General features: G+C 43.5%; 1 protein-coding gene across 5 annotated transcripts in view; it reads right to left on the bottom strand.

Moving 5' to 3' along the window:
• Nucleotides 1-20,902, bottom strand: part of esco2 (establishment of sister chromatid cohesion N-acetyltransferase 2) — a 28,136-nt gene extending 7,234 nt beyond the window's left edge. The window contains exons 1-7 of one of the 5 annotated variants that reach the window (XM_033021089.1): nt 20,162-20,902; nt 18,843-18,896; nt 16,638-16,702; nt 13,211-14,219; nt 5,527-5,593; nt 3,872-3,929; nt 2,584-2,710 (exon numbers count right to left, since the gene is read on the bottom strand). In XM_033021089.1, the coding sequence (XP_032876980.1) occupies nt 2,584-2,710; nt 3,872-3,929; nt 5,527-5,593; nt 13,211-14,219; nt 16,638-16,702; nt 18,843-18,860 (1,344 nt within the window). In that variant the 5' untranslated portion in view covers nt 18,861-18,896; nt 20,162-20,902. Of the gene's footprint in view, nt 1-2,583; nt 2,711-3,871; nt 3,930-5,526; nt 5,594-13,210; nt 14,220-16,637; nt 16,703-18,842; nt 18,897-20,009; nt 20,092-20,161 lie in introns of those variants that run through there. The other 4 variants (XM_033021091.1, XM_033021090.1, XM_033021093.1 and 1 more) reach the window with 4 other exon arrangements.
• Between the last annotated feature and the right edge of the window lie 256 nt (nt 20,903-21,158).

Below are 21,158 nucleotides of genomic sequence, written 5' to 3'. Positions count from 1 at the left end.
AGTTTCTAATTAATAAAACTGAACTATCTCAATGAATAGCTTCTGTAATAAATCACTTATTTGAATTTTAAATTAAAAATATTTAACTAAACTGTTCACATTAACACAGAGATAGAATGTGCATTGACCCAGTTTTTAAGCACATGTCAAAAGGCAGCATTCTAATTTCAAATTAAACTTGACAATATTCTTTTGAGTTCAATCCCCACCGAGAAATTTAGTCTCTTTGACAAATGGTTTCTGGACCAAAAGAAACTGTAGTAATCATAATGTCAGTATGTATTAGACTCATTTACCACTAAATTCTGCATATCCTATTTTCAATATCAATTGGCAATGGGAACATTTTACAAACATGCATGAGATAGGTGATGACCATTTGGTCTATTGTGTCATTGATTTATGAGAAATGGCACTAAAATCTAAGCTACAACATTTTCGAAAGACATGGTCAATAATATCAAAAATGCATTTACATCGATCCACTGATCTCTGCAAAGGCTAAGTTTGCAAACGTGTACTCAGCAGGCATGAAGGCAATACACACAGGTTGTCCCCAAAGTTCAAATGCCTGGAAAGGACTAATTTCCCCTACCCTCAGTCACTCCCTCCCTCCATAACCCCCCACCCCCCCTCTATCTCCCTGCTCCCCTACTCTTCACCTCTCCCTTATCCCACCGCCACTAAACACAATGTCTAAATAACATTTCTCCTCCTCCCCGCCCCCACTTTCCTTACAATGGGTGGAACACTGTTGATGGGCAGTTTATGTAAATGAGATCCCATTGTGACATCATAGCTAACTGCCAGTGCAGATGGAAGAATTTTTTCTCAAACTGGGATTTTGTAAAATTAAAAATGTGAATAACTTGTAAAATATAACATCAATCTGAAGAAAACCTTGATACACCAGACCCCAGGACAATGGTGAGCAAGGTGGTCCACAAAATGTAGCGCTATCGTGTACCGTTTTGACGTAATTCAAGGCATGACGGACACGCATGCTCACAGACACGTTGAGTTTTAGTATCTATCTATATATTAAAACTCTGTGTGTGCGTGTGCGGGTGTATGTCAGATTCCATTTTCAGATATTTTTTAAATCCTTCCTTCCCCCCCCCCCTCCCCCACACTCACTCATTTTAAAATCTAAACCGGACTCACGAGCTGCTTGACGTCACAATGCCACATGCCGACCAATCCAGGCCCACCTGCCTCCAGGCCCCCCCCCCCCACCGCTGTGGATTAAAGGCACAGAGAGATCGAGCAACTTCTGCAGAACAAACATTCTACAGCTCCGTTCTGCTGTAGCTTCTTTGTTCTACACATCTCGGGGCATTGACTCTTCACGCGCTGAACCTTATCATCACTGTTGGCGCAGCTCGTGAAGCCTTGCGTGCTCATTGCAGCTGTGGGTTTAGAGTCAGAAGCCGCTTCTCTCTCTCTCTCTTCATTTGGCAGCCCGGCTTTCATCCACCCCCCACCCCCCCCCCCCCGCTGCCCGCACCATGTCAAGTACGCTCGTGCCACGCCTCCTGCAGCTCGACTCCCGCCCGCCCGCTCACTCCAACCCCCCTCCCCCAACCCCTCCCCCCACTTCACCTCTCTCCCCCATCCTTCCCTTCACCCTCTCCCCCCAGACAGAGCAGAACTCCGGCTGTTGCCAGAACCGCAGCCGCAGTTTTTCGACTTCTAGCAACTCTGCCCGACCTACCTGCTTCAGGGGAGAATTCCCGCCTGTGTGTGTGTGTGTGTGTGTGACTGTTTGTGATGCACGCGCTCTCCATTCAAGCAGACACTCTCACCTGTTTGTGGGGGCGGGTGCTTAGTGTGTGTGACGACACACGCTCCTCCCCCCGAACTCCAGAGTCTTCACTGTGTGCCCCTCTCTGTGTCCCCACGCCCGCCCGCTCCAACCCCCCCCCCCTCCCCGTTGTTCAAATTGCGCAGAAATAACCAAAGATCCCATAGCGGCTAAAGGATCTTTGGAAAGAACGAGCGTTCTGCAGATCCGGAGATGACCGTTCATAGCCGCTGCTCACTCACAGCTGCAAACCGAACTCCTTTGAAAAAATCTTACGAGCAGGCAAGCGAGCTTTGAAATAAACCTTGCGACCCCCCCCCTCTGTCTCCCTCCCCCCTCCTCTCTCTCTCCTCCCTCTCGCTCTCCCTCACCCCCCCTCCCTCCCCTCCACCCCACCCCCTTCCCGTCACCCCTCTCCTCCCATCTCTCTCCCCCTCCCTCTGTCTTTCCCCATTCTCTCTCTGCCCTCACTCTCTACCACCCCCCCCTCCCTCTGTAGACGCGCCTGCGAGTTGGGGGCTATGCGTCAGTGGATAGAGCGGTTATGGGGTAAAAGGAGCAAATTAATAATGTTAATATAATATCAAGGGGGGTAGTTAGCGTTTTGTGCGGGGGGGGATAGTTAGTGTGTGTGACGCCGCATGCCACCCCCCCCCCCCCACTTCCCCCGCAACCACACATTGGGGGAACAGACCCAACGGGTGTGCACTTGGTCTAGTAGATTATAAAGTTATTCATTAGCTAGTTCTTTCTATAAAATCAATCCAATTCCAACTTACTATTATTAACTGATCACTATGTACTTTTTCGAAATCTCTCTTTTTGTTTTTCTGTAAAGGCAACTTGGGGAGAGAAACAGAATTGCTGGGTCCAATGGTTGTCGTTTCTTCTTTTGGTAGCTCACATCTGAATAGAAAGAAATTACAATGAGGCGTCTAAGAAAATGAACATTGTAGTAAAATAATTTTGCTATTGCAGCGAATTGTGGATGCCGCCTAGACCATCAAACAAACCAATCTCCCTTCCATTGACTCCATTTATACCTCACGCTGCAGCATAATCAAGGACAAGTCGCACCCTAGCCAATCTCTCTTCTCCCCTCTGGCAAAAAGGTATAGAAGTGTAAAAATGCACACTTCCAGATTCAGCGAGTTTCTTCCCAGCTGTTATCAGGCAACTGAACCATTCAACCACAACTAGAGAGTAGTCCTGAACTAATATCAACCTCATTGGTGATCCTCGGACAATCTTTGATACTGGCTTTATCTTGCACTAAATGTTTTTCTTTATCATGTATCTGTACTGTGAATGGTTCGATTGTAATCACATATTGGCTTTCCACTGACTGGTTAGCACGCAACAAAGGCTTTTCACTGTATCTTGGTTCACATGACAATAAACTAAACTATTAGATTATTGAGGCAGTTAATAATAACCCTAAACATCTCCATGGCTGTGCTCTGATTTACCACCCGTTGTTTGTCGTCAATCTATTTTATAGCTATTTTAAAAGTTCAAAAGATCAATCTTTTTACATCTTTGCTCCCCTTCTCTCCACCAAATTCCAATTACATTATTGCACCGTTGCCAATGTTTGCACATCATTTTTGCTAGTATGGAGCAACCAAACTGTCCCCTGCACTCCAAGAATAATCTAATCAAGCTACTGTGCATGTAGCATCAAAAAAATCAGCCTGGTGAAAATGAAATATAATACTTTGCTTTACTTTTCTAAAAAGAAAACAAAGCCTTATTAACCTGCATACTTTTTATTCACCTGGATTCCAAGATCCTGCTGCCATCCCACCAGTTAAGTGCTTTTCAAAATTGAATATGGCCTCATTATTTTTCTAAAAACAAATGCATATATTTGATAAAGACCAGAAAAAACATTCCTGACATAGTGGAAGAGTAATCACGTTTCCCTTTCTGGCCTCTGCCTACTTAACCTATTTAAATGCTTTCAATAAAATTGTGGAGACTGGAGATCTCATAATTCAAAATCATTTGAACAATATAGAAGCTTGGTGCCATGAATACATACTCAAGGCCTATTGCCATCCATACCTTTTGCTGCCAGGACGAATACTAAAGATGGGATAGATAGCAGCAGTCGACAGCAAGCCTGAAAGATAAAGATGGTCATTTTCAAAACACAGGTACCTGACCAAATAATAGTGTAATCATAAAAAACAATACTTTCATTTCAGTAGTCACAATTATAAAGAATTTGTCTTAATTTAAATTAGGCTTTTTAAATTAAATTTGAAAGAAAAGTTTATGCTTCAATTAAAAATAAACTTCATTTTTTCCAACTTACTAGAGACACTATATTTTGTACACTTCTATCTTTGACATAATCCAAAAGTTCTGCATTAGCATTCAGAAAATTATTCCATTAATTAGTTTCCTCTCGTTGACTTAAACATCTGTTCTCTCTTATGATAATCTTCTTGCTGTTTTTTTTTTGCTTTAAGCTACTAGGTTGTCTCAGTTCTCAGTTCTAATGAAGTTCTAAATCAGAAATATAAATGTCTGCAAATTTCAGCATTTTCAGGTTTCCTGCAACTGTTTAATTATGCCAGACAAAGAAAACAGATGCTGGAATCTTGAACAAAATAAAAAATGGGTGAAAGAATTCAGTAAGTCAGGTAGCATTTGAGCGAAATGGACTGATAATATTTTGTGTTGGGACCCTAGTTCAGACTGAAGAAGTGTCCTACACAAAATGTTATCTGTTTATTTCCCTCCACAGATGCTGCTTGGCCTGCTGAGCTCATCCAGCACTTAATTCTTTGCTTGATTATGCCACCTAGATTGTCTTCCTTCATAGCCCCATTTCTTGTTGTGTTTACAAACAATGTTAAAAGCTTATCCAGAAACTAAAGCCCATCTTACTATACCAATTATGAATCCATCCTCAATTTTACTCTGAATAGAGGTATGGAATTTTGGGTGGTGCCATCTACATATTGTACCCATGCATTTTCTCTAATGGCTCACAACCACAATACTTAGACACCAGTGAGACCACACCTGGAGTATTGTGTGCAGTTTTGGTTCCCTAATTTGAGAAAGGACATTCTTGCTATTGAGGGAGTACAGCGTAGGTTTACAAGGTTAATTCCCGGGATGGCGGGACTGTCTTATGCTAAAAGAATGGAGCGACTGGGCTTGTGTACTCTGGAGTTTAGAAGGATGAGAGAGGATCTTATTGAAACATATAAGATTATTAAGGGTTTGGACATGCTAGAGGCAGGAAACATGTTCCCGATGTTGGGGGAGTCCAGAACCAGGGGCCAGTTTAAGAAGGGGCAATCCATTTAGAACGGAGACGAGGAAACATTTTTTCTCACAGAGAATTTTGAGTCTGTGGAATTCTCTGCCTCAGAGGGCGGTGGAGGCCAGTTCTCTGGATACTTTCAAGAGAGAGCTAGATAAAGCTCTTAAAGATAGCGGAGTCAGGGTATATGGGGAGAAGGCATGAACGGGGTACTGATTGGGGATGATCAGCCATGATCACATTGAATGGCAGCGCTGGCTTGAAGGGCCGAATGGCCTACTCCTGCACCTATTGTCTATTGTCATTTGCTTTGTTTCTGAAATGTGCATTATTCACTCGATGTCTTGGCAAGCAATTATGTAGAGTATAAATTTATTCTCATTAAATAAGATAAGAAATATTAACACTGATTCCACGATCGCATGAAAAAAAAAATCACCTTTATTTTTTTCAGTATTTCCAAGCGATCTTTCATCTTCTTGCTCCAAACTGGTATTTTTTTCATTCTTAAGATACAAGATAAAATAGTGACAAAGCAATAGTTTTTTTAAGTCTATCCTATTTGAACATGCTCAGGTGTAAAATTTATGAATGGAATCAGCATATGATAATATGAAAGGTACATTCCATGTACAAACTCCAATTCTAATACATCTCTTGATAATTCTTTAAACGATTTAAAAAAAAAAGTGAAATTGTCTAAATCTAACAACATACTGCACCCACTTCTGACAGTCAAATAGACCCATGGTAGATGCATCTTATCAGAATGCATTACAGCTTGGCTTGAAAATTGCTCTTTTCAAGATCTCAAGAAATTGCAGAGAATTGTGGATGAAGCCCAACCATACAAACCAGCTACTACATCTACACTTCAAACTGCCTGGTGAAGGAAGCCAACACAATTGTTTATCCTAACCTAAATTGCAAGATTAGATAATCTGTAGGTAATCTTCCCAGCAAGTGTCTTTCAGCAATATACCATTCTAATATACAATTGAAAGGTGGAAGGAGGATTCAGCCACAAGGCTCTGATTCCTCCAGGACCAAGCTTTCTAATTTTCTGGAGAAAGACCATCTCTACAATTAAGATTGGGATTTCATATTTAGCTCACCAATAAGCTGGTTTAGTAAACAATGCTTTACAAGTCCCAAGTGCAACCAAGACAGTTTGTAGTTCTAAATCTTCAATAGCAGTAGGGCACTCTTTTTAATCACACTCACAATTTTTTATTTTGAATACAATGGCGTTTTACTATCACGCATGCACTGCACAGTAAAATTCTTGCACATGTCATCATATTTTGGCACCATTTACAAAAGAAGAAAAATCCAAAGCACATGTTGGATGGACTGGAGCGACCCCGAGTACTGGTGTGTCCCCGATCTAGGTGAGCCGAAGTAAGCCCCAGAGTGCTGCAGCACCTCCTCGGTAGACTTCGACCAACTCGGCCCGCCAACTGACAATGTTCCTCTCCTCACAGAGGGCACTGCCTGCAGCCGACCTTGAAGGCGCTGGAGGAAATACCCCGGTCCATCTCCTAGCGGCCCACTCATCGTGTCCTCTGCTCTCCTTGACCATCCAGTTTTTGGTGGCTTCCGAGCTTCGCCTGCAGATAGCGGCCCACCAGTTTCTTCTTTGCAGCGGCAAACCAGGCCTGCTGCCACACGTGGCTGAGGACAGCCTGCCGGGTCTATTCTTGTTTGGTGCTACAGTGCATCCCAGGAGCTCTTTGCCATCTCGGCAGCGTATCCGGTGAGCGTTCTGCTGCTGTGTGGTGGGTTTCAAGTGTTAAGTGATGTCTTTCAAGGTTTCTTTATTTACAGCTTGCAGTTGTTACATATCCAGGAAAAAAGAAGCCCAATCCTGTCACACTAAAAGATCTAAAAGAACTACACAGGCTTTCCATAGAAGACTTAGATCCTTTATTTGTCATTCAGACCTTTCGGTCTGAACAAAATGTCGTTGCCTGCAGCCATACATGTAATAATAAACAACAAAACACACAATAAACACAAATTAACATCCACCACAGTGAATTCACCAGGCACCTCCTCACTGTGATGGAGGCAAAGATCTTAGGGTTACTGTCTCTTCCCTCCTCTTCTCCCTCTGCACTGAGGCGATACCCCACCGGGCGATGGCAAGTCAGTCCTGCGGCTCACCGACCTCCGCGAACGGGCCGGTTCAAGCTCCGCGGCCCGGGGTGGTCGAAGCTGCCGCCCTCCAGTCCAGCGGACGCAGCTGTTGCCGCGGGAGCTCCGGAAAACAGGCACCAGCCTGTGACCTGCGAGCTCCTGACGATGTTGTCCACTGGCCCGCGGCCGAGCCCCGGATTCAGATCGCTGCCTCAGCTACCGGAGCACCGTCTCAGCCCCGCGCCGGGCCGCCTCAGCTACCGGAGCACCGTCTCAGCCCTGCGCCGGGCTGCCACAGCTACCGGAGCACCGTCTGAGCCCCGCGCCGGGCCGCCTCAGCCACCGGAGTGCCGTCCCAGCCCCGAGCCGTGCCGCTCCCACGGGAGCGCCATCCCAGCCCCGCGCCGGGCCGCCCTCACCGAAGCGCCGAGTTGTGCCACTGCCACCGGAGCGTCTCAGCCCCGCGCCAGGCCGCCCTCACTGGAGCGCCGAGTCGTGCCGCTGCCCGAACGCCGCCACAGCTCGAAGGCGGCCAGCCTCGCGTTGGTGAGTCCTGGCTGGCTCTACCTCCGGAGCCTCGAGGTCGGTCGCAGGTTGGAGGCCGCCAGCTCCGCCATTAGGCCTCAGCGCAGACGGAGGCAGAGAAGGGGGATACGACAAGAAAAAGTCGCATTCCTCCGAAGGGAGAGACAGAAATCCCTGTTTCAGCCCCCCCCCCCCCCCAACACAACCTAATAACCAAAAATTTTACTAAACAAGACAAAAAAAACAACACAAAAAAGTAAAAACAGACAGACTGCAGGCGAGCCGCAGCCATTCAACAGCGCCGCCACTTCCGGAAGAATCCATAGAAAATAGGTGCAGGAGGATGCCATTTGGCGCTTCGAGCCTGCACTGCCATTCATTGTGATCATGGCTGATCATCCACAATCAGTAACCCATGCCTGCCTTCTCCCCATATCCCTTGATTCCGCTAGCCCCTAGAGATCTATCTAACTCTTTTAAATTCATCTTGTGAATTGGCCTCTACTGCCTTCTGTGGCAGAGAATTCCACAAATTCACAACTCTCTGGGTTAAAAAGTTTTTTCTCATCTCAGTTTTAAATGGCCTCCCCTTTATTCTTATTCTGTGGGCCCTGGTTCTGGACACCCCAACATTGGGAACATTTTTCCTGCACTAGCTTGTCCAGCCCATTTATAAGTTTCTATAAGATCCAATCTCATCCTTCTAAATTCCAGTGAATTCAAGACCAGTCTTTCCTCATATGACAGATCCGCCATCCTGGGGATTAACCTCGTGAACCTATGCTGCACTGCCCCAATAGCAAGGATGTCCTTCCTCAAATTAGAAGACCAAAACTGCACACAATACTCCAGATGTGGTTTCACCAGGGCCCTGTACAACTGCAGGACCTCTTTACTCCTTTACTCAAATCCTCGTGTTATGAAGGCCAACATGCCATTAGTTTTCTTCAATGCCTGCTGTGGGGTGGGAGATTGCAACCTTCACGTGGTCCGTCCTGTTTCGACGAATGCAATCAACCTGGCATGAACAATCAAATAAGATCAAATAGAACAAGTTGTCCTACAACTTTAGGCTGTGCACGCCATACGCAAGAAGAAGAAGAATTCCTGCTGTACCTGCATGTTTGCTTTCAGTGACTGGTGTAGAAGGGCACTCGGGTCTCGTTGCACTTTCCATTTTCTAATCTGACACCATTGAGATAATAATCTGCCTCCTTGTTCTTGCCACCAAAGTGGATAACCTCACTTTTATCTACATTAAACTGCATCTGCCATGCATCTGCCCACTCACTCAATCTGTCCAAGTCACACTGCAACCTACTAGCATCCTCTTCGCAATTCACACTGCCACCCAGCTTTGTGTCATCTGGAAATTTGCTAATATAATATACTTTCTTATATATACACAAGACTATCAACCTCTGTGGCGTTTCTAGACACAAAAAGTTAGAATAACGTTTTGGGTTAAGACCCTTCTCTGTGGCGCTTCTTACTAGCTCAAAACCAAAACCAATCACCCGTGTTGTGTCCCTTCCGAATTGGTCCTGATCCTCGGGGGTCTTTTGGCATCACCTTAGTCTTAATAAGGGGCTGTTGTTCACAAATTTGATAGTAGCTGGACTCTGGTTATTCGTGGTCACTTCAGCAATTCATTGCAAACCCCTAATAATAGCCAGATGGTTGTTGGGAAGAAGCCGTTTCTCAACCTGATCATCTGTTTTCAGATTCCTATTCCTTCTACCCGATGGCAAGATTGAAACGAGAGTGTGGCTAGGCTATTCCTGCGTTCCTGGGCATTCGAGATCCCAAACCAAGCTATAATGCAACCAGTCAAATACTCTCCAACATACACCTGTATATTACACCATATTATACCCAAGAGTGTTTGTCAACATAGTGAATCACCTCAATTTTATAAGGAAGTAGAGGCTTGATGGGCTTTCTTTATGATCTAGGACAGATCTTCAGATATCCATGCCTAAGAACTTGAAGCTGTTGACTTTCACCACCAAATGACTCGTCAATGAAGACAGGTTTGTGGTTTCTCGGCCTTCTTCCAAAGTCAACAATCAGCTCATACGTTTTACTGACGTTGAGAACAGGGATGCTGTTGTGGCACCATTTAATCAGACGATATAGTTGATGTCATTACCTGTAATTCACCCATTGGTGATGTTGTCGACAAATTTAAAGGTGCTATGTCCGGCTACACAGACATGGGTATAGAGTGAGTAGAGCAGGGGACTTAGCTCACAGACTAGGGTTGCCACTGTGCTGATGGTTATCGAGGAGAAAGTGTTGTTGCCAATTTGTATCGATTGTGTTCTGTTCCTACGGAAGTAGAGGGTCCAGTTGCAAAGTGGTGCACAGAGACCCAGTCCCCCAAGCTTAGTTACAAGTTTGGAGGGGACAATGGTGTTGACTATGAACAAAGCCCTAATTTTCTATGTATTTATATTGTCCAAGGAGTTCATTGAAGAGTGGAGAGCCAGAGATCACAGCCTCCATTAATCTATTGTGTACAGTATACAGTATGCAAATTGTATTGGGTCCAGGTTCTTGCCAATGTGATAGCTGGCATGTGCCATAACCAACATCTCAAAGCACTTCATCACCATGGATGTTAGTGCCTCCGGTTTGGTGGTCATTGAAGCACGTCACTTGCCCTTCTTGGGCATCATTATTATTGATGCTCCATTAAAGCAGGTGGGAATCTCAAACCTCAGTAATGAGGTTGAAGATACAATATAAAATAAACCAAAATTTCCCAATGCTTAAAAGTTAAGTAAATCTAAACATGTGATGCTTAAACCATAACTTACATATGCTACACCCTTAGTTTAGTTTCATCCTAAATGTTGAATGAAGCAAACCAAATTACCAGGGATAACAATTTAACCCACACACATATATAGCCATATAACAATTACAGCACGGAAACAGGCCATCTCGGCCCTTCTTGTCCGTGCCGAACACTTACTCTCACCTCGTCTCATCTACCTGCACTCAGACCATAACCCTCCATTCCTTTCCCGTCCATATACCTATCCAATTTATTTTTAAATGATAAAATCGAACCCGCCTCCACCACTTCCACTGGAAGCTCATTCCACACAGCTACCACTCTCTGAGTAAAGATGTTCCCCCCCATGTTACCCCTAAACTTTTGTCCCTTAATTCTCAAATCATGTCCTCTTGTTTGAATCTTCCCTACTCTCAATGGAAAAAGCTTATCCACGTCAACTCTGTCTATCCCTCTCATAATTTTAAAGACCTCTATCAAGTCCCCCCTTAACCTTCTGCGCTCCAAAGAATAAAGACCTAACTTGTTCAACCTTTCTCTGTAACTTAGGTGCTGAAACCCAGGCAACATTCTAGTAAATCTCCTCTGTACTCTCTCTATTTCGTTGGCATCTTTCCTATAATTTGGCGACCAAAATTGTACATCATACTCCAGAATTGGCCTCACCAATGCCTTGTACAATTTTAACATTACATCCCAACTTCTATACTCAATGCTCTGATTTATAAAGGCCAGCACACCAAAAGCTTTCTTTACCACCCTATCTACATGAGATTCCGCCTTCAGGGAACTATGCAGTTATTCCTAGATCCCTCTGTTCAACTGCATTCTTCAATTCGCTACCATTTACCATGTACGTCCTATTTTGATTTGTCCTGCCAAGATGTAGCACCTCACACTTATCAGCATTAAACTCCATCTGCCATCTTTCAGCCCACTCTTCCAAATGGCCTAAATCTCTCTGTAGACTTTGAAAATCTACTTCATTATCCACAACACTACCTATCTTAGTATCATCTGCATACTTACTAATCCAATTTACCACACCATCATCCAGATCATTGATGTATATGACAAACAACAGTGGACCCAACACAGATCCCTGAGGCACCCCACTACTCACCGGCCTCCAACCTGACAAACAGTTATCCACCATTACTCTCTGGTATCTCCCATTCAGCCACTGTTGAATCCATCTTGCTACTCCACTATTAATACCCAACAATTGAACCTTCTGAACCAACCTTCCATGTGGAACCTTGTCAAAGGCCTAACTGAAGTCCATATAGACAACATCCACTTTACCCTCATCAATTTCCTTAGTAACCTCTTCAAAAAATTCAAGAAGATTAGCCAGACATGACCTTCCAGGCACAATTCCATGTTGACTGTTCCTAATCAGACCCTGTTTATCCAGATGATTATATATATTATCTCTAAGTATCCTTTCCATTAATTTGCCCACCACTGACGTCAAACTAACAGGTCTATAATTGGTAGGTTTACTCTTAGAACCCTTTTTAAACAATGGAACAACATCCGTGGTACGCCAATCTTCCGGCACCATTCGTTTCTAATGACATTTGAAATATTTCTGTCATAGCCCCTGCTATTTCTACACTAACTTCCCTCAATGTCCTAGGGAATATCCTGTCAGGACCTGGAGACTTATCCACTTTCATATTTTTCAAAAGTGTCAGTACTTCCTCTTCTTTGATCCTCATAGTTTCCATAGCTACCCTACTTGTTTCCCTTACCTCACATATCCTTCTACTTGGTGAATACCGAAGAAAATAAATTGTTCAATATCTCCCCCATCTCTTTTGGCTCTGCAGATAGCTGTCCACTCTGACTCTCAACCGAACAGGGACATAAAGATTCTGTACTCTTAAAATTTCACCTTTAAATGTCCTTCATTTCTCTTCTACATCCTTCCCATAAAACAAAATGTCCCAATTCACTCCTTTTAAATCCTTTCGCATCTCCTCAAAGTTAGCCTTTCTCCAATCAAAAATCTCAACCCTTGGTCCAGTTCTGACCTACTCCATAATTATATTGAAACTAATGGTATTGTGATCACTGGACCCAAAGTGCTCCCCAACACATACCTCCGCCACCTGACCTGTCTCATTTCCTAACAGGAGGTCCAGCACTGCCCCTTCTCTAGTAGGCACCTCTATGTACTGCTGCAAAAAACTATCCTGCACACATTTTACAAACTCCAAACCATCCAGCCCTTTTACAGAATGTGTTTCCCAGTCTATGTGTGGAAAATTAAAATCTCCCACAATCACTAACTTGTGCTTACTACTAATATCTGCTATCTCCTTACATATTTGCTCTTCCAATTCTCACTCCCCAATAGGCGGCCTATAATACACCCCTATAAGTGTTGCTACACCTTTCCCATTTCTCAGTTCCACCCAAATAGCCTCCGTAGACGAGCCCTCTAATCTATCATCTCTGGTTTTGGTGACATGGTACACAGGAACATAGTTAATGAATATAAACACTTTTGACTCACACCATTCTGTACGCACAAACAGGATACCTACAAAAGCAAGAACTCAGTGATTATGAAATAACAAACATATATTCTAGAAATAATTAAGTGCAGGCAAATGTGATACAATATCTAATACAGGCTCTATCTTACTTCTGCCGTTGAATCTTTCTGTTGCAATGACTTCTCCATGGTTGCAAATGTTGAATAATTGGATTGTTTCACTTCGATTCTCTGAAGTACCACCTTCAATTCTTTAGTAAGCAAAACATTGACTAAATGTGCAGTTAAGTGTGTAGATTTTTCAACTTTTCCTCGTTTGGCTTTCATACTAGAAGCGTTGTCATTGATCTTCTCATTCAATTTATTGCTGTAATCACCTGTCAGAAGTTTGTTAAGATTGGACTCGTCTTTGTCGTTACTCTCCCTTCGTTGGCTTACGCCATCAGATGAAAGCGATTTGTTGTTAGTTTCTGGAAGACTCTTTTTGAAGCAAGGCTGGGATTTTCTACCAGTAGAAAAGAAAGCTGCTCCTTTTTGAATTCTAGGTCTTTGCTGTACCTTCAAACCATTTATCCTTGAACTAAAAGTAAGTGTTTTGGCCATGGTTCCGTAATGCACACTATCTTTCAGAATGGTCCGTTTTGAAGTAGCGTTCGATTTGACTTTATCTATTTGTGATTCCTTTGAAGCGAATGGAACTTTAGAAATGGAAACAATTGACATTCTTTCTTTTGTTCCTATCTTTCCCTTTGCTTGATATTTTACGCTCTCCATTTCAGATTGTTGAGTTGGAGCAACCGACTTAGGAAGCTTATTGTGATTGATTAATTTTCTCTCAAGAGGGGTGAGATACGACTGCTTTTCCATCCTGTAAAAAGACTTTGGAGACATTACAGACTCGCATGGACAGTCCTTTTCATTAGAAGTCAGTCTGGAGGTTTTCTGTGAATCATCTTGATGTTCATTAATAGACAAATTGTCTGAAGCACAATTGATGATATTTTCTTTATAATTACTATCACTTTGAGAATGTATTAACTTTGAGGTTGTTAACTTAGGCGAGGTAATTTTTAATGAACAGTCAACATCATCAAACTTAAGTATTCTTTTTCTTCCCGCTGTTCCTGATATTGGAGTGTTGATGGGGGTGTAATCTTGCCTTTTAAATACAGATAAACACACAAATTAGTTGTTTACAGCTAAACATTTCCCCAGACCGGCAAGTTATATTTTTGGAGGACCAGGAAATCAAGAAGCAAGAGTTACTCCAGGGAGTTACTCCAGTTCGAACGAGTGATTCTGCGTTGATTTTCAGCGGTCGCGGCGAGTGGACAGCAATGGCGGCCAAATCTCCCACCATACAAAGAGAGGGAGAAAGTGGCCGACGCCGACCATTTGCAGTGGCAGTGCGCGTGTGCAGGGCAGCACATGCGCACAATCACGGCCGATGATGTGCTGGCCAAAGATCCTCGCTATAGGATCTTTGGTGCTGGCTGTGGTTGTGCGCATGTGTAAGGCGGCCGGCCGTGCCGGCGGACGAGGAGCGGGCGGAGACCCGAGACATGGACACGGGTAGCGAGCGGAGACGGAGAGAGAAAGATAGAGAGGGGGCCCGCTCAGGTGTCCCGGGTGCTTGCCAAGCCGGGCAAAATGGCATGGCTTTTAGGTTGCCCGGTGGGACTGTGGGTTGCCATTGGCACCCGGGCAACTGCTAATTTTGAGCCCTGAATGTGCTAAGTTCTGTTCTTAAACAACAAGTTCTGGACGATGAAGGATTGCAAACTTTATTTTGTGAAGTTGAAGCAATTTTAAATGATTGACCCATTACTAGGAGTTTTGATGATCCAAATGACCTGGAAGCACTTACACCAAATCATATTCTTCTGTTGAAGACTATTCCAATGCTGCCACCTGGGCTCTTTGTGAAAGATTTATATGAGACGCAGATGGAGACAAGTACAATATACGGCAGATCTTTTTTGGAAAAGGTGGACACAAGAATATTTGCCTCTAATTCAAGAATGACAATGACGGTTGAAAGTAAGAAGAAATTTAATTTCAGGTGATATCGTTTTGGTGGTTGATTCTACTGCACCACTAGGTTCTTGGTTGATGGCAAAGATACTGGAGATCATGCCAGACGTTAAGAGTTTGGTGCAGACAGTACGACTTCAGACTAAGAACAACGTCTTGGTAAGACCGATAACCAAGATATGTCTGCTTTTAGAAGGCGAAGGTGAAGATGGAAGAATCGCTAAAGAAGTCTGAATGCTAATGTATAATGCTTATTTATTTTATTTTTGGAGATATGTTAAGCTTTTATAGCTCCTTTTTTAATGTTTATTGGTAATTGCCTCGTTATATACAGAACAATTAGGGGCTGGTATGTAGGAGCCATTAAGCTTAAGTCAGTATTATCATGTCTGATATTTTTAGTTTTAGTTTTTATCTGCCTGTACTTTTGTAGGTGGGATTTGATACGTAGTAGGGGTGTGTTCTTTTGTTAGTGTCTAATCAGATTAGAAGTTTCAGTTTGGTGTCGGACAATGAGGGGGAAACAGTTTTCTACCATGATCATGACACACATGTTACGAGACGACATACCTTTATAAGAAGCTTTTATGTGATTTATATGATGTGAATGGAACAGCAATTATGAACGGAAAGTTACGAGTTATTTCTTTGTTTTGTATTACTTCAATAAAAAAGCAATCAATCAAGAAACGACATCTGGAAGATTCATCTTTGCTCTCTTATGTGTGTCGTAAGTGCGTTAGGCTATACCTTCAAATCATCTCTGACTGTATGACTGAAAATGTTTTAAAAACTGCCATTATATTGATCTTACTTCATAACTATAAAAGATAGTGAAAATCCCATCAAAGTGATCACCCTCTTCATAGTCTGAGTTCAACCATAGAGCCTTACCTGATGATCCCCCAGGAATATCCATTCCTAGTCTTTCCAGGTGAGACAAAGGTTCACATACACCGCCTCTAAACTCATCTACTCCAGTGTTGTCCCCACCTCCTCTTTCTCTCTCCCCTTCTCTTCCCTATGCCTTACCTGGACTCAAACCAATTTCTTCCCCTGCAATCTGTTTCTCTTGCACTTTACCTCTGCCCCAAAGGAGATCCCGACGATCCAAGAACATGAATCTCTCGCCAATGCACAAGCTCCTCAGCCATGCATTCACTGTCCCATCTTCCTTTTGGCACGTGGCACCAAGCAAATCCATAGGTTATAGCTCTTGAGGTCCAGGTTTTTAACCTGCTGCTTAACTCCCTATATTCACTTTGTGGAACCTCATCCCTTTTTCTAGCAATGTTGTTTGTACCAATGAGGGCACACACCTCTGGTAACTCACTCTCCCTTAATAATGTTCTGAAACCGCTCAGGCATCCCACATGCAGGCACTTGGGAATCAACAAACCATTTTGGAGTCTTGTTTGCAGCCACAGAATCTCCCATTTGTCCTTTACTTGAAAGGAAAGATAGCAAGAGGCTTGAATGGAGGATAAATACTGGCTAGCCTGTATCTGTGCAGTACTCCCAATGTAAAGAAAACACAGCTTACCCATCACCTTTAGAAGAACTAAGTTTCCTCTTTTTTGGATTGTATTTAGACATTTTCCTCTTGAACTGAAAGAAATTGAAAACTAATGATTAATTACATAATCAAAAGCAGCTGGAGCGAAAGAAGTAACAAGCACAATTATATTATGTATAGTAACATTCAATGTGACTGGGTATCATCTATATTTCTAGAAATACTTTATTTATATTGACAAATTTTTACTGCCTACTTTTAAGTCAAATGCATCTGTTGGACAGAAAGAATATAAACATTAAACATTTGTAATGGACATCAAAATCAATATGGAAATAAAATGATCAAGATCAATGTGATCATGTTAAAAGCAGTTAAAGGTGATTTAAAAAAAATTTTAGGAAATATTTGAATCATTATTTTGCTTCAGTATTCACAACAGGATACATCCTATGAAAATTGATGCCGAATCATTATGGGACTAAGAATTACAAAATCATGTAATAAATTAGATAATGGTGCCAAATAATAACAAATCCCCAGGACTGGGTGGATTATCTCTCGATTCATTTCTTTAGAAAATTTGTGTATATACCTCTTGTTCAGTCAAAGTAAGAGGAAACCAAGAAAATATCTATAGTCAACATTTCCTGTTGTTGACCTGTACTAGAATTGAAAAGAAAAACTCAGAAATCATACATGCTATAAGTTGCAAAGACGACAGAGTAATTGATGGGAGAGAACAAAGCAAATGTTTGTGATATGATGGAGACCAATGGGCCTGTCCCACTTACGCGATTTTTTCATCGACTGCCGGCACTGGTCTTAGATCGCTGCAGGTCGCCGAAAATGTTCAACATGTTGAAAATCCAGCGGCGACCAGAACAAGGTACAACTCTTTAGGCTGATGAGGAGACTACTCATGACCATACAGGCAATACCCCGTCGACATGTCGTGGGATGAAGCCTGTATGATTGTGAGTAGTTGCCCAAAGAGTCGTACCTTGTTCTGGTCGCCGCTGGATTTTCAACAAGTTGAAAATTTTCGGCGACCTGTAACGATCTATGACAGGTGCCAGCAGTCGCCAAAAAAGTCGCGTAAGTGGGACAAGCTCATAAGAGTTTTTGACCTTTCGCTGGAACCACTCAACTGAACAAAGCTGGACATCAAAAGTGATGTATTAGGGAAAATTGACATGTCCAAATACAACAAAGATTGCATGGATGTTAAATGACCAGGAGGAATAATGCAATGTAATTTGCGAGTTTTTTTTACAGTTGTTCCAAGATTGTAACCTGGTAAAAGATTTAAACATGAGATACCAGAAAAGATCACAGAATGAAAAGGTAACAATATTCAAAACTTTAATATAAAGTATGGGGAATAGGACTAAAGTTCCATCAGGTCTTTCTCAGTCTAATGATTCAGTAAAAAAAACACAATCCAAGTTTGTCCAAACTCCCTGAGCTAACATCCTCTGATAAAGGCAGCACTCTCTCAAAAGCCTCCCCATCCTTCCAGTAAAGAGGCAACTAGAATGGCACACAATACTCTAAAAGCAGCCTAACTAAAGTTTTATAAAGGTACAAGACTTCCTGACTTTTATACTCACTGCCCTGTCTGATGAAGGCAAGCATATTATACACCTTTATTAACCATTATTTACTTTTTTTGCTACTTTCAGGGAGCTACGGACATGGACACCAAGTTGCTGTTAAAGGTCCTGCCATTAACTGTATAGTTTCCCATTAAAATTGGCATTTCAAAATATAACATCTCACACTTTTCCAGATTAAACAATCTGCAATGATCTATATCCTGCCGTATTCTTTGACATCTTTCACTGTCCATATTTTCAGTCAATCACAAATTGAGGTCACAGCACTGATTCCTGCAGAGCACCACCAGTCACAGACCTACAGCCTGAAATAACACCCTTCCACCACCACCAAGTCTTCTGTAAGCCATTTTTAGTAATTTACCAAGTCACCATGGTTGCCACACACCTTAATCTGGATAAACCTATCATGAGGGACATTGTCAAATGCTTTACTGAAATACATGACAACCTCCATTGCCATGACCACATAAATCATGGTCATCTCCTCAAAAATACTCAAGTTTGTAAGACATGACCCACCCAGAGTAAAACCATGTAGACTATCCCCAATTAGCCATTTCCTTCCAAATGCAAATAAATCCTAACCCCAAATCTCCAAATGCTTCCTTACCTTTGATTTGAGGCTCATCCACCTATAATGTCCTGGATCATCCCAATTTCCCTTCTTAAAAAATATATATTTGTCAAGTATATAGAAGGAACTGCAGATGCTGATTTACAAAAACAGACACAAGTAGCCAGGATCCCCACCTGAAATGTCACCTATCCATGTTCTCTAGAGATGCTGCCTGACTAGCTGAATTACTCCAGCACTTTATGTCAATCTTTGTGAAGGCCCATTCAGAAATTGAAACAGAAAATGCTGATGATGCACAGCCAGTCAGTCAACATCTGCCGAAAGTTTTTGTTAACTATTCTGACATGGTGGAATGAAACATTTTTTGTGTGCTATCCAGTCAAAGAACACACTATACATGAATCCAATCAAGCAGTCCAAAGTGCACATAGACATTAATGTCCCACTTAGGCGATTTTTTAGGCAACTACAGGCGACTAGTTTGTTGCCACATGTTCGCCGGGAGTAGTCTCAGTCGTATAAAAATTGGTAGCATCTTTCTGGTCGGCGCTAAATTTTCAACATGTTGAAAAATTTTCGGCGATAGTGGGTTTGACGCCAATGAGCGTAGCTTGACTTCTCCTGACAAATGTACTGTCGTGGGTTGTCCTCGGTTTTTCGGCGACCTGCTACGACTATGACAGTCGCTGACAGTTACCTAATAAAAATCGCCAAGTGGGACAGGCCCATAAAGGGTACAGATTAAAAACACTTCATTAGAACTAGAAATAAGAGATGACAATTTAGTTTCGTTTTAAATTGCTGACAGATTCAGGGAGAATGGATTGGAAAAATGGGAATCTGATAGGGCGAGGCCAGGGTTGCCCACGTGGGGCACAATCTAATAAGGTACAAGTTTCGGATGAGGACATGGACAGTTCTTCATGAAGTGTAGAGGGTAACCGAAATGATCGCGGTAAATTCCCTGACAAGGTTACCCACGAGCTCCATTAACAGCTATCCTTCAAGTTCACTAATCTATAAAATGCAAATATTGGAAATCGGAAATAAAAATAAAATTATGTGAATACGCGAGAGGTCTGGCAGCGCCTAAATAAAGATAAATAAAGTTAGCATTGCACGTCCTGGACTCTTCATCTGTATCCTAAAGATGCTTTGTGTGACTATTCCAACAGGTTACACTTAATTTAAAATTTCCACCTGCAGTATGCTAAAAGACGGCCAAAAATGCAGTGATGGATGGGAGGACGTGTGAGGCGCGCCTCAGGAGGCTGCAGGTCTCCCGCCCAACACTTCACCCAATCGCTGCAGCGGGCGGCCCAGCGGGGAAAGCAAAGCACCTCAGCCCTCACCTCACCCACAACAGCCTGAGCTCCTCTCTCCGTCCGCAGTTCACCGGGCTCACCCTTCCTTGACGTCCCCTCCCTCTCCTCAGGTCACCAGGCTCCTCCTGGGGCTTCACTTCCTCAACGCTTCTCTCCGTGGGTCACTGGGTTCACCCCGTCCTCGGTGCCCTCTCTCTCAGGTCACCAGGCTCCTTCTCCTGGGGCTTAGCGCCTCTCTTCTCAGGGCACTGGGTTCACGCCATCCTCAGGACACGGGGCTTATGTTGCATTCGGCGCCTTTCTCTCTGCTCGGGTTACCGGGCTCACCCAGGCCTTGTCGCTTCTCTCCTCGGGTCACCGTGTTCGTCGTCTCTCTCTCTCTCCCTTCAGGTCACCAGGCTCACACCGCCCTTGGCGCCTCTATCTCTGCCCACCCCCCCAGTTGCCCGCTCTTCTCCACGTTCCTGTCCCGGGTTGCCCGCTCTCTTCTGCCCACTCCTGTCCCCGGGTTGCCCGCTCCTGTCCCCGGGTTGCCCGCTCCTGTCCCCGGGTTGCCCGCTCTCTTCTGTCCGCTGTCCCCGGGTTGCCCGCTCTCTTCTGTCCGCTGTCCCCGGGTTGCCCGCTCCTGTCCCCGGGTTGCCCGCTCTCTTCTGTCCGCTGTCCCCGGGTTTTTCCCGCTCCGGGCCTGGATCGATCTCTCGCGCTGGCAGTTGGCGCGTTCAAGCCGCGCGCCTTCCGCGTGGACCCGCCCCCGGGCCCCGCTGACTGGCCCAGAGATCCTATAGCAGCTCCGCTCTATAATCTTTGAGCTATAGGAGCTTTGGACCAAAGATGCTCCGGAAAAAGATCTTTGCTTTGGACTGGCCCAGCCAGCCTCTTTTCTCCCCTCCCCTGATGTTACACATTTTGTTTCGTTTAATAATCTGATATTGGATGGGGAAATTGTTGAATTAGGATGAGACTAATGTATTACAAAAATAAAACAAATGGAAAAAGAACGGTCAGGTTTTAGAGAAATATTGTG

The sequence above is a fragment of the Amblyraja radiata genome, chromosome 5 (genome assembly GCF_010909765.2).
Source record: "Amblyraja radiata isolate CabotCenter1 chromosome 5, sAmbRad1.1.pri, whole genome shotgun sequence".
Lineage (NCBI taxonomy): Eukaryota > Metazoa > Chordata > Chondrichthyes > Rajiformes > Rajidae > Amblyraja > Amblyraja radiata.
The sequence above is the reverse complement of the archived record's forward strand: the minus strand, read 5'-3'. Positions and strand labels throughout refer to the sequence as shown.